Source organism: Hipposideros armiger, unplaced genomic scaffold (genome assembly GCF_001890085.2).
Source record: "Hipposideros armiger isolate ML-2016 unplaced genomic scaffold, ASM189008v1 scaffold_261, whole genome shotgun sequence".
NCBI lineage: Eukaryota > Metazoa > Chordata > Mammalia > Chiroptera > Hipposideridae > Hipposideros > Hipposideros armiger.
In genome coordinates this window covers 2,030,570-2,045,240 of record NW_017731611.1, presented here as the reverse complement: position 1 = coordinate 2,045,240, position 14,671 = coordinate 2,030,570, and the positions used below count along the sequence as shown (strand labels likewise).

The window sequence follows — 14,671 nt, the reverse complement described above, 5'->3', positions numbered from 1 at the left end:
CAAGGCCGAGGTCAGCTGGGACAGTAAACTGATTAATTTCCAAACGGCTTCTCCATGTGCCTTCTGCTTTTGTCACAGGTAAGGGCTAAGTTCTAGAAGGGAGTTTCCCAAGAGTGAACATTTAAGAAAACTATATGGAAGCTCTGTAGCCTTTTATCACCCAGGTTTAGAAGTCACATGTTGTATTAACCCTGTACTTCATTGATCAGAGCAATGACTAAAAATGGAAAAAAATATAACCAACCTAAGGGTTTGTACCCCCTTAGCACTTTGACTTCTTTGGGGTTTTTTTTGTTTGTTTGTTTTAAGTTTGCAGCAGAGGATAGTTTTATTAGAGCAGAAAGCTACAGCTCGAAACGAGAGGGGGTCCCGACTGGGGTCACACTTTGACTTCTCAGTGCTAATATTTAAACAGTGTGCAAATCAGGTGGTACTCAGTCAGTAGAGGATCAACAGTTGGGAATTGGAATGGCCCTGGATTTTAGTAGTGCTGACCTTGTGCAAATTGCTCAAATTTACTGAACTTGAGGTAATTATTCTTCAGATTTATTGTATAATAGATTGAAGGCAATTTTGTTTTGTCATTCTTTAGTATACTTGGAGCATCAAATCCAAAGCTTTCCTTCTATCTTCTAGAAAATCAGTCAGCTCTAAGTGCTATGGTGAATGCAAAGAAGTAGTACATGTCTCTTGGCTGTGAGAGCTTGGACTCCAATTGAGGACGAAAAACACATAGATAGAAGATGAAGGATTAACATTGTAAGACAAATGTAATTAATACGTGCTAAGTGAATGGCATGTAAAATAAGTGTCTTCAAATAGGTTTAGGCAGTAAAAATTAAGAACGATTGAGAATGCTCAGGGATGGAGGAGAGACTTGAATTGGGCCTCGTGACTACTGACTAGAGTAGATGAGCCTAGCTGCTTTTAAAATAAATATAAGGATTTATTGTTTGTACCTGAATATAAGGTGATGCTCATTTTCACAGTGGCAAAGATAATAAAGATATTTGGTCAGCCTGAATATATAAACTTTTAAGCTTGTAGAAGAAATAGTCATTAAGGCCAGCTTATTAAGCTATACATACATATTTAAAATTATATAATATAAAATACTTGAGAAATATTACTTTTTTATATTCATTTCACGAAACATTATTCAAACTCTTCACATGCTAATTTTAAACATTAGTGTCTTCCTCATTGCCAGAGTTAGTCTCTCAATTTTCCAGAACACATGATCTTAATTTTTGCTTAAGTGGTTTGAGATGGAACACTTTAAAAATCTGGATATGGTACTTTTGGGGGGGATTTTAATATCAAATCACAAGAACTCATTTATTATTCATGAGCTTTACAGTGAAAACTTTCAAGTGACCTTTAACAGACTTGTTTATAATGGCATCTAAAAGTTTTCATTGTGAGCTTGTATGCCCCCAAATGATTATGAAATCTGCATTGAATTTCTTTGCCATCCTTTTTAACTGATTCCATCAGGTAACCTGTTTCAGTGTCTAAAACTAGTATCGCTTGAAGTTGTTTTCGGCTCTGTATCTTTTCTAAACAGTATAATTATAAGGAAGGACTCAACTATAGGGTAATTTCCTCTTTCCTTTGGGACAGTTTTGGGAAAAGAACCTTGCCATATATTCAGTGCCATCATCATTTTAAAATAGACCAAAATATTACAAGTAAGTGAGGTGAAAGAGATGGCTAAACTGGAATGGATAGTCTAGAACACTGCTGTCCAATACAGAAGCTACTCACCCCATATAAGCATTGAATTTAAATTAAATTATTATGTTATTTATGAAATTATAATTCAGTTTCTTGGTCACACTGGCCATATTTGAAGTGCTCAATAGCCACATGGGGCTAGTGGCTACAATATTATACAGTGCTGATATAGAATATTTTCATCATTGCAGAAAGTTCTATTGGGTAATGCTAGTCTGGAAGGTGTTCAGTAGCCTCAGGGATTCAATGTAGTTCAGAGTTCTAGGAATGATGATAGTTGTGGTAGTAGTCAATCCCCCTTATTCCCAACCCCCTACTCCGACCAACACCTACCTTCCCTTCCTCAGCCAGACACAGATCAGAGATGGATTGATTTCTCAGTTTCTAATATAGACTCAGTGACCCAAGGAACTACAGTAAATATTAGTATTGCTGGTATACTACAGAGATTTATACTGTGTTGCTCTGAAACTCATAGTGCTCTCTCTCTGTGTTGGGTCAGGAAATAAATTGCTTTATAATGAAAAATATCAGAACTTTTTAGAGTCAGAGAGGTCTGAGTTTGAGTGCTACTGTGTGTGATCTTGGATGATCACTTAATCTCTCAGAATGTCATTTTCTTCATCTACAGCATGCTTGCTTCATAGAATGCGGATTAAACAAGACAGGTGATAATGTGTAATTATATACTCATAGTGCCTTGCACGTGACAGATGCTGCCTTTCCTCCTCATTCCTCTTAAAGTCCAAAAAGACATCTAATAATGAAGATTAATTCACTTGACCTTTCATTCAGAAATTCACCAGAAAATATTTATTGAATATTTACTACATGCAACGCTCTCGTCTCAGTGTTGGGAATATTGTAGTGAAACAAAAGAATCCCTGTTATGATGGAACTTACATTTTAATAGGGGGAGACAGACAAGAAATGATACAAATTAGTAACGTTATATAGTGTGTCAGAGAGTGATAGTTCCTAAGGGCGGGGGTGGGGAAACCCAGGGAAGAAGGATGTAAAGTATGTTGGGTTGGGGTCTGTATTTTTTTAGAAAAAGTGGGCAGTGACAATTGAATAAAGACCTGGAGAAAGGGAGTTAGCAAGTGAGCCATATATCTGGGGGCAAGAACATTTCAGGCAGGGGGAATAGTAACCACAGGAACCTTAAATGGGAAATCAGTTCTGGCATTTTCCAGGATTATCATGAAGACAAGTATGGCTCAGGAAAGGAGGAGGTGGTGAAATTAGAGAGATTACAGGAGTGAGGGAGGAATAAGATAGCCGAAGGATGTTGTCTTTTTATTTCAGAGTAAAAGCCAGTGGAAGATTTTGAGTAGAGAATTGACATGATCTGACCTATATTTTAATAGCTTTATTATGGCCACTGTGATGAGAATACACTGACTGAAGGTGAGCAAGAGCAAAGGAGGCTACAGAAGTAATATAGAAGAGAGACCAGATAGAGGCTTGGACCAGAGTGGTAGCAGTGAAATGTGATCAGATTCTAGATGTGTTTTAACATTGCAGCAATCAGAATTTGTTAATAATGCGGAAGGAGGGAGTAGTGTGAAAAAGAGGGAGTCAAGGATAACTCCAAGGTTTTTAGCTGAGCCAACTAACTGGAAGAATGGACTTGCTGTTTATTGAGTTAGATGCTTTCTATTTTATGCTTAATATTGCATTCTTGTCTTATTTCTTCTTCTCGTTTCCCAAGGTTTGGAGCTGTCTTGTCCATGTGTTATCCACAATACTTAGCACAGTTCTTGCATAGAGTAATTGCAACCGACTTTCCTGGATAAATTGATTTTAGATGTTCATCAACCTCAAAACAGAGGCAGCTATATCCAGGACTTAGTGAGTATGAAGAGTAGTTTCCTTGTGTGGCTGCTTGTAATATAAAGCAGATCTGGCTGGTTGACTTTGCTGAGCCATCCACAAGTCTTCCCTGGAATACTGTAGGGATGTCTATCCCCACAAATTTTTCAAACTGCTAATTTCACACATTTTTGTCTTTTTCAGGTTTTAGTTTGCAAATTGAATCTATAAATCAACTTCCTTTCTTAAAATATATGTGAGGTTTGAATGCATTTGATTCTTACAAACTTTTAAATTTGTTTAGAAAATTTTGCTTAGCTTTTCATAGTGTTAAGAAGAATAGAATATTTTGTTAATTATGGAAGCACAAGGTATTCTGAAGTCAGTGTGTCGAACAATTTGACTGGGGAAGATTCTTCTAGGAGAAACCTGAGAAAAGGCCAGAAAAGAAGGTGGGAGCCTTGGTTAGCAGGCTAAGGAATTTGGACTCGATGTCCTTTAAAGCACTCAGAGGATTTGTTGGTGTAGCACTGAGGTTTTTTATGTGGTTCTCCCAGTTTGCTGTTTGGTTTTTCATTCATAGATATTTGACAAGGGATAGTCTGTTAGGTACCATTATTAGTCTTAGGATCTGCCTCATATTCTTTTGTCTTTAATTTGGTTTGCAGTAGTTTTTTTTTTTTTTTTTTAGCTGAGCCATCCTGCCACCTGTTGGAAGCTCAGCGGCAGCTCAGCTCGGGCCGTGAATCAAACCGGGGACCCTGTTGCTCAGAGCTCAAACTCTTGAGCGAGCTCTTAACCAACTGAGCCATTCAGCTGGCCCTTGGTTTGCAGTAGTTTTGATTCTACATGTTGGGCTGTTTTAATCGTGGTAACTACTTGGAAGGATTCAGTGAACATTTTTTGCATTTGTCTAAGAACAGATTGTGGAATGGTTACATTTCTTAAATTGTTCTGCTTTCTGTTTTCTTTCCCTGAAAAAAAAATTAAATTAGAACTTATTAAAATCAAATATTTGGCCGTTAGGAGATACTTTAGGATTGCCATTTGGAATTCTTTTCAACTGCAAAAGTAAACAGCTGGGTTAATAAAAAGAAATTTAAGTTTAGGGTTAGCTGTAGGGCTGTTAAACTACTCACTTTTCTTCTGCTTTGGTCTCATCATCCTATCTGTAACTGATAGAATATTTTGAGATGTTAGATCATTATCTAAATAGTAAAGAGAGAAAACATCTTTAGAAATAAGTTGTCTGCAATTGATAATTGTAAGTGGAAACATTTCTATTTTTTTATATTGTCCATTCTTTGTCTTCAAAAGTTTGTGATTAAAAACTATTTGTGATTTCAAACAAGGATGAATTTCAGTATGGCAATAGTTAGAATAAAAGCAGCTCACTTTTATTGAGTAGTTTACTATGTATCAAACACTAAGTACTTTATATGTGTTAACATGTTTCATAAAAACCCAATGCACAAGTGCTTTTATCACCCTCATTTTATTGAAGATAGAACTGAAGCAGAAAGAAATTAACTGTCTCAAGATTACACAACTAGTAAATGATGGAGCTGGGATACAACAGCTTTCTGGCTTGATAGTTCTCACTTTGTGCATATTTAATAACATGAGTTTATGAAAGATCTATGCCTTTGGATGTTAAGTAACTTCTGAAATAATAAAGGATTTAGGGGAAAATAATAGATTCTGTATGTAATGACAGAGTAAAGGATTTTATATAGATCTCTAAAATGTATCCTATAAACTATTTATGGTTGTTCCCAAACCTGGTTGTCAATCAGAATCCCTTGAGGAGTTTGGGGTCGGAGGGGAGGAGATTTCTGGGCCCCATTCTAGACCACCTGAAATTGAATCATTAAGAAAAAGATGTAAGTATATCTGGATTTCTAACCCAGCATGAGGCAGACATTTATGCACCACTGGTAACAAAATATATTAAAAGGAAAACACTGTGTAATGGGGTGGATAGTTATTGTGGCTATCATTTGTAGAGTACTTTGTATTATCTCATTTAAATCTTTATAATAACCTTGTGAACTAAATTGGTATTACTACCTTTATTTTACAGATAAGGAAACTGTGTCTTAGAGTAGTCAAGTGAATATGGCCAAAATCACACTGTTTGGTAGTTTTGCATAAAGGTAAACATATAACCTAGCAATTCTACTCTTAAGTATTTATCTAAAGAAATGAAAACATATGCCCAAAACAAATACTGTGTACTATAATATTCATAACAGCTTTATTTACAATACCCAATAACTGGAAGCAACCCACATGCCTAACAACAGGCAAGTATTGTTTTGGGCATACCACTGGATACAATGGAATACTACTCAGCAGTAAAACAGAACAAACTATAGATACATTTCAGCTACATGGGTGCATCTCAAAAACATGCTAAATGAATGAAGTCAGACACAAGAGAAAATACTATATGATTTTGTGTATATGAAACTCGAGAAAAGATTAATCTCTAGTTAAAGAAGGCAGACCAAGAATTTCTTGGGATGGGTGGGGAACGATAGGGAAGGATCTATAGGGAAAATGATGGACGATGCCTGTGATGGTTCCATAGGTGTATACATGTGTTAAAACTCATCAAATTGTACACTTAAAATGGGTTCATTTGATCATCAGTGAAGTTAATTTTTAAAAAGAGAACCACAAAGAAATCCTCTTCAAACACACTAAAATGACTGAAATTAAAAAGATTGACACCACCAAATGACGGTGAGGATCTGAAGGACTGGAACTCTCATACATTGATAATGGAAATGTTTAATGGCACAACTGCATTGGAAATAGTTTGACAGTTAAAGACACACTTATCATATAAGCCCACAATTCCACTCTCAGGAATTTACCCAGTAGAAATAAAAACATACATCTACCAAGATTAGTACTACTTTTTACTTATCCTTTCTTTAGTCTCAGTTGAGACATAATTTCATCTAGGAAGCTTTCTCTGAGTCGTCCTCAAATCTTGGCAGTGTGGCTTTCCTTTGTACTCCTCTAGCATCATTCATTTAACAAATAATAGTTGAAGTGCCATGTATGTGCTGGCATTGTGCTAGGCAACTGGGCTTAAGTAGTGAACAAACTTGATAACATTTTCTGTCATGGAGCCTAGTGAGAAAGGCACACATAAAACAAATGATCACCAAATGAGTAATACTCAATTATATGAAGAAAAGTACAAGGTTCTATGTGAGAGTAAACCTACTTAAATGGGGGTTGATCAGAGAAAAATTATTTTTTAAAAGTGTGTCTGACAAAAACCTTAATTATGATGATTAAGATTTAGCCAGACCAAGAATGGGGAACATGCATTGCAAGCAGACACAGTATCCTCAAAGGCCCTAAGAAATACAAGAGCTTGATGCCTTCGAGGAACAAAATGGCAGGCCCATTTTGGCTGAGGTTGTAGTATGAAATCATTATACAGATGAAGAGCCTGCGGCTCAAGGAGGTTCAGTGAATATAGAATATACTACTAAGGTCATCAAGTTAATAAATGGAGAGTCTGGATTCAAACTTTGGACTATTTAAATCTTCAGTGTTCTTTCCATTATACCTTGGCATTCCCTAGTGAAAATTTGAGCAAAATCTTTCCAAGCTATGGTATTTTGTTCCTTTTCCAACACCATAGAACATTCTCTTACCATTTTCAATTTTTTAGCAAATCAGATATTTGTATGTGGGAAGTACTGCTGTCAACAGAAAAGGGATAACTGACCTGGCATGAGGCAGAGATGCTTCCATTGAATTTATAGCTTTGAAAACCAGTTTTAGCATTTGCTGGACGCAAAGAATTGATTGAGCCTCCAGAGTCGTTAGGGTTCTGTGGTATCCACTGTCTTACTAATCTGTGGGTTTCTTTGTTTTTCGCCAGTAGAGCATTATAGCTCTCAGAAATCATTGCAAGCATCTTACACTGTATTTCCATTCAACAGTATAACCTTGTAAACTTCACCTACCTCTGGCAAATATTTAAGTTAACGTTTCACAAAATACACAAACTCCTTTTTGCAATTGATCTCCAGGCAGCTGATAAAACATCGAAGGTTAGCTTTTCTTTTTTTTCCATTTTGATGTGGATGTGGATGGGGAAGTTGAGGGAGTAAGTTGTTATGATACAAAGACAAAGTTGGAAAGGACATTATTTTCCTCCAGAGAACCTTTTCTATTAACCTGCAGTGAACTGCCCACAATCTAGGCTGTAACAGCCTGCCTTCTCAGTGGTTTTCAAAAATGCCCATCCTGGGCCGGCCGAGTGGCTCAGCTGGTTAAGAGCTTGCTAGAGAGCCCCAGCTCTGAGTAGCAGGACTGCGGTTCGGATCTCACATTGAGGGCCAGTGATGCTCGCCCTCTACAGCTAAGATGATGAACAACAGCTCAACCTGGAGCTGGGCTGCTGTGAGTCGCTGGCGACGGTGTAGGCTGGCAGGAGCTGCTGTGAGCGGCTGATCAATGACCGGAGACTGATCGCCTCACCAGGGAAGAGCACAATGATCATGCCAACATGGGCCAGTGAAGCGACGCCCTCCACAACTAGACTGAAGAACAAAACAGCAATTTGTCTACCTGTCTGTTCCCCTTCCCCTCCCCTTAATTCCCCAACAAAACCTTAAAAAAAAACAAAAAACAAAAAAATGTCCATACCATGTCACACTTATGCTGTGTTCTAAGTAATTGGTGACTTCTTAGCTTAGAGGCCAATTTTAGGAATGTTTTATCTAAGGAAACTTCCCCAGTGATGCTCCTGCCTCCTTTTTGTAACCTGATAAAATCGTGGTGTTGTGTTTATCAAAAGAAGTTTTGCCCCTATGTTTTTTTTCCTTCTAAATACTCTTTTCACAAAGAATAATGATTATAACATGAAAGAGTGAACTTAACTCCTGAGCTAACTCCAAATATTCTTATTAGAGTTTTTCATTTGTGATTTCGTATCTTGCTCTTCTTAATCTGAGGAAGGAAATAATACTAAAAAGATTAAGGTACTTGATTTTACTTGTTTTGACATCCTTAAACATTGGTTTTGTGGGTAATTTGCTTCAATGAGGATTGTGGAACTAAGCTTTTTATGATTCAAGATTTGGGGACATTATTATGCCAAATACATGTTTTTAAAATTTTCTAAAATATGGTTTTATTATATAGAAATAGAGAAACATATACCAGATAACATTTTGTGTCATTAAGCAAACATTTAGAATTAAAAAAATGTTTTCAAAGTATACTTACTTCCGTTGATAGTTTTCCACCCCACCTGAACTCACCCTTGAGCATTTTTCTGTTTTTGTTTTTGTTTTTAATTGGCCTTCTCTGTTTTCTGTTTGCAGGCAGCTATCAATGGTGTAATACCCCAGGAAAATGGCATTCTACAAAGGTATGTTATAAGGTGCTTAAAGGTAAGATGAGAGTTTAGCAAAGCAAAAAGGAGACATTTATTATTTTTTTTTGTTTAACTTTTTGTTAGAGCATTTGATCTTTCGTGTATAAGTTCATTAATATAGTTACTATTCTTTTAGACATTTTTATTAGTTATATTAATTTCCTAAATCACCAACATTTACCCTTATAATGTTATTTCATATTGGGCGACAATATTTTTAAAGGTGGTTTGATTTTATTTTTAAGAAAGCTTTTCAGGGTCACCTTCTGATTCATAAGATGGAAGGAACTGAATCCTTTAAACCAGGGGGGTCAAACTGGCGGCGGCCGCATGTAGCCCTTGAGGTAATTTTTTGTGGCCCGCGATGCTCTGAAATAAAATGAAAATAGAAAAAATTGTTTTGAAGAAAATAGCGCTTAGGGGAGATCGAGGCAATACCGTACACACAATTCCCTCGTTAACCCTTTAATTACTGAAGATGAGTATACACGTGGCCCAGTGCCTTTCCTGGAGGCCTGTGGGCGTGTATAAATACGCTGACTCAGTTCCGGCGCCATTTGGAAGCGATATGTCTGCCACTCTCAGTGTCACGTAATGTAAACAGATCCCAATAGCGAAAAGGTTAAAAAGAGCACTCGGGTAAAAAAGAATAATTTTAGTTTTATAAATACCTTAAATAAAATAAATGTCTAAATAAAAGCAATTATATAGTGTTTTAATTATCTTATCCATATTCCTGAATCCTCACTTTAGAATATAAATTTAACAAAATTTGTAAATGTAATGGGGCCCGCGTGAATCTTGCCTGTTGCACCAAATGGCCCATGTTTTAATTGAGTTTGACACCCCTGCTTTAAACCATTGGTAGTAAGAAAACGAGACGTGGCTCAATAGCCCCAGAGCGTGGTTATTATCTAACTGTACAGGCTTTATCTCCAACTTTACTGCATTCTTTTTTCTCCCTTTTGGTTTTGAAATTAAGTATATGATAACTTGCTACAATTTGAATAAGACCCTAGTAATGAAACTTCCCAGAGCACTGAACTATTTTACCTGAAGAATCCAGTGTTAACATGTGGAATTGTCTTCACGGTTTTGTGTCATTACCAGAACTTAAAATTGGAAGATAAGGAAGAGAACTATAATATTTACAAAGTAATTTCTTAAATTAAAAATAAATTCATACTAAGCAAATTCATACAGGCAGAAAGTAAATGGTGGTTACCAGGGGCTGGGGGAGAGAATAAAGGGAGTTATTGTTTAAAGGGTGCAGAGTTTCTATCTGAGACAATGAAAAAGTTCTGGAGATAGTAGTGATGGCTGCGCCACATTGTGAATGTACTTGATACCACTGAATTGTACACTTAAAAATGGTTAAAATGGTAAGTTTTATGTTATGTATATTTTATCACAATAAAAAAAAATTAAAGTAAAAAAAAATTCATAACTTTTTTTCTCCTTAAACTTGAAGACGCTGGTTCTGAATTAAAAGTGCACAGTGTAAAGTCATGGGAGGTAAAATCATTCTCCCTTCCAAGTGTAGTTTAATTACTTGATTTCATTCCCCCTTCTCCGTCTGAATTCAGACTTTGGCTTGAATTTTGGTGGCTGGGATTTCTAAGTCACTGAAGCGTGATCTGCTAAGTGCAGATGAGGCAAACAGAAACAGCAGACTAGGAATGAGGTTGTTTTGGAGAGGAAGAAAAATGCTGTTGCAAAAACATAAAAAAATTCACCATGAACAGCAAAATGTGCTGTACTTTATAGGAAATTGTGTATATTTAGAAAGGAAGCAAAATTCTGTTTGGTACCTGTACCACCCTTAGTGATTAATGGTTTTTAAGTGAAAGCAATGATAAACAGACCTGCCCCCCACCCTTTTAAAAAAACTGTCAGAAAGAGTTTCATCCAGAGTAAATGTGGCTGATTTCCAGAGCCTGTACTAAAAATTTTTTTTGTTTGATCATTTTTTTTGCTTCAAAAGCATTCAGTTCAACCTTGTCTAGAAAGCAAACCAGATGATTATAGGAACCTCCTTCATGATCATTTTTTTTTCTTGGTTTAGAAAGTTTTAGACTGCTAAATATGGCTCCAGTTTTATTCTTGAGTAAATGTTATTCTACTTTTTGTGCCAAAATTTTTGCTTGCTAAACCCTTGTGGATTCAGCTGCTGGGTTCTGAGTACATACTGGATATATCTTATAATTAATAGTATTTGCTATGGGTGAACTGTAGAAATTCCCTCATCCCTGGAAACACCCCATCTCCTTTTTCACAGATGATACTTTTTGCTTAATATAATTTGACTAGAGATTTAGTACTGAATTGATTTCTAATAAAGTTACTATAATATTTGGGGTTTAACTTTCATGAGAGTAGGTTTTTTGTTTTGTTTGCTTGTTAAATTAAAGGAATGTATCATGTCCACAGAAGAAAGTCAGTTGTATCTAGCGATAGTCCTCAACTATTTTCCATCCTACTTTCTTCTTCAGCTTTGAAATCACTGTGGATTTGATATAACTGAAAATTCCTCTTGTATGGCTACTGACCAGAGGGAAATGAAAGAGGGCTCTTTGTACTCTTTCATAGGCTTAACACTGAAAATGGGAGATACATTGCTAGGAATGGTGTATGTAGGCAGTTAAAGGGATCTCTTATATGTTTGATTTTTGTAGTAAAGTTGAATGTAGTCTGTGAATACAGCTGACTCTTAATTTGTCACTTTATACCTTAACAGAGAAAAGAGCTACCAAAAAGAATTAAAAAATATATATATGAATTATTTTTGGAGGGAGAAGAGCCCATTTCATGTGCTTTATAACTTTTCTTGAAATCAAATTTGAAAGTATAAATATGGTCTTCAATGCACCCATAAAGTTTAGGGCAAAGAAACTAACATTTTTTTTTAATGCATAATGCACTGTGCTAGGTAGTTGACATATTTTTCTTCATTTAATGCTCATACAAGCCTTAAGAGATAAATGTTCATGTTTCATAGGTAAGGAAACTCAAGGTTAGAGAGTTTATGTATACTAGAGTTGCCCAAGGTCGCAAGTGTAGTAGTTAGTGAAGTCTGATTGTTTCCTTTTAGAAACCATGTTTGTCCTTTTATACCTATCTGCCCTGCTGAAGGTCAGTAAGCCAAGCATGTCTCAACTTTTGTCTTAAGATTTTTTCCTTTGGGTAAAAAATTGAAATTTAATACATGTATATAACATCTTTCTCCCACAGCTTTGTTTTTATAGTCACTATCTTAGCTGTAAGCAAGTAAAGGCAGATATTATTATCCCTCATTTTACAGGTGGAGGGAATAAGGCATGAAGTGACTTGACCCAGATGATACAGCATGATGTTGATGGAGTCAGGAATATAAGCAAGTCTTCTGCCTCTCCCTCCAAGGCTTATTTCACTATTGCCAATAAAACATATTTATAAAGCATGTAACTTATACAGTTACAAATGTAAACCATTTATTCACTCATAAATGATCATCAGTGTGTACATGTATATTTAGTACATCTTGGTTTAATATTTTATTTATTCAGCATATTGTCCAGAGCCCTTTTAAAAATTATTTTTGGAGGTAGTTATTGTTAGAAAGAAGTATGAATGAATTACAAGTAATTTCTAAAATAGAGTAGTTGCTATGATTTATAAAATTTTATGAATTAATGGTATAATTTTACTCATTGACTAAATGGGTGGTATTTATCAATTCATATTTATATTATGACTCAGACAGATGTACTATATGTTTCTTTGTTCATTGTTTAACTCATTGAGGAAACCTAGAGAAGACAAGGCTTGTTTTCAAATCTTGACCATTATGCTTTCAGAATATTTAAATGTCCAGCTTTTCTGATTTAGAAAACATCCATTCTGGCCAATTAGTTTCTATTTATTGTTGTCTCTGATGCCCATTTAAAATTTTGATATTTTTCTAAAGACAAACTTTTCTTTTAAACATGTTTTTTTTGTACCTAGAGATTTTACCATGAGATGGATTTTTAAAAATTGAAATAAACAAGTGCAGAGTTCCTATTTGCTTTACTTTGTTCACTGCCTTCTGAGGACCTGTGTGGTTTGTAGAGGAAAGTTGAGTAAGGATAAAAACACTCCTTTAGTTGAAGTTTAGATCTAAAATAGATTTCTCCATAGAGTTTTCCTTATCAGTCAATGTCTTTTTAAAAAATATTATTGATTACCTAGAAGAGCATACTAAGAAGGTCAAATTATAGGATAGTAGTCTTCATAGATGAATAATCTTAAAAGTACTTTTCTTTTCCAAGTCAACAATTTTGGATGCCTTTGTACTCTTTGGATGTCATTGAACATTAGTCAAAACTGATAGGATCATTCACAAACAGATAGTCTCTCTCATTTTCTCTCATTTTCTTTTGGATTGCTAGTAAAAAAACTCTTAACATAAATTCATTATTTTGTATTGATCTTGAAATAGAGTAATTATAGCCAGTAAGAAAATTCTCAAACAATAACTTTTTAAAAAACCCTCTTTGTTACTGACAACCACAACAAATAGCCTGCTCTGATTAGAAATGTTAAGCTATTTAGAGTTAGGATTTGGTAAAGAGAAAAAAAAGCACACTAGGAATTTTAAGCGAGGAATTTCATATAAGGAATCAGTTACACAGATGTGGAGCCAGTTGAAAGAGCGAAAAGGGGAGACTAAGACAATCTGGATATAATGACTGCAGGAAGCACCTGCATTACCAGGCCCAGATAAGGGCGGGTTCTGCTGGTCAATGAGGAAGGGAGCCTAGGGTGAGAGCTGACTTAGAGCTGCAGCATCCTCTGATAAAAGTGGGTAGATCCCGGTCTGTATGGGCTGGGTCCAAGGCAATCACTCCAGGAGACCTGCTCCAGCACAGGCCTGCTTGGGAGAGCCCTTTGCTGAGCACCAAAGGGTACAAAGTCAGTTACTCCTAGTACTGGAGGAAGAATAGAAAGAGGTTGGGAACAGTTGAGGTTAACAGAACTTTGATGGTCAGAGGAAGGGCCCTAGGAACTTGGCTACAGACACATGAGAAAAAGTCCTGCTCAGCTGATACTCTGACAGGATGCAGAGGCTTCCCCCCCCCCTTTTTTTTAAAGTATTGAAAGAAGCTAGAAGCTAACACCAATGGCTGATGGTGAAACAAATTGGATGCCATTGTTACAGTGATGTCCCTTCTAGGGTAATATTGATAGGATCAATGTGCAAACTGTAAGAAGAGAAGTTTGTGTGTGTACACATGCATGCTGCTGCAGTCCTTATTGCTGTTATTGGTCAGAATGCCATGGTTGGTATTTACAAGTGTCTTCTTCCACTATTTATTCTATATTCCTTGTCAGAACCTTAAATAATCAAGGTTCTTTACCTGATAAGTCATCTCAAACATTTATTCTTGAAGAGTCAGAATTCTCAGTGGACCTGCCTTTTTTTATTGGTTGTAGTTTTCCACTAACTATTACTATTGGTCATGCCCCAGGAAATAGTCCATTGTGTAACAATAACCCAATTTATTTATTTATTTTTTATTTTATTTTCTATTATTATTTTTTTAATTTTAATTTTAATTTAATTTTATTTTTTTTATTGGGGAATTCGGGGATGAGAACAGCGCTGGGGAATTGGGGGAAGGGGAACAGACAAGTTGCTGTCCTTTTGTTCTTCAGTCTAGTTGTGGAGGACGTTGCTTCACTGGC

At 35.9% G+C, this 14,671-nt stretch overlaps 1 protein-coding gene across 1 annotated transcript in view; it reads left to right on the top strand.

Moving 5' to 3' along the window:
- FAF1 (Fas associated factor 1) overlaps nt 1–14,671 on the top strand; it is a 409,817-nt gene that overhangs the window by 89,437 nt on the left and 305,709 nt on the right. The window contains exon 3 of the mRNA XM_019656527.1: nt 8,913–8,959. Coding sequence (XP_019512072.1) covers nt 8,913–8,959 — 47 coding nt within the window. The remainder of the gene's footprint in view (nt 1–8,912; nt 8,960–14,671) is intronic.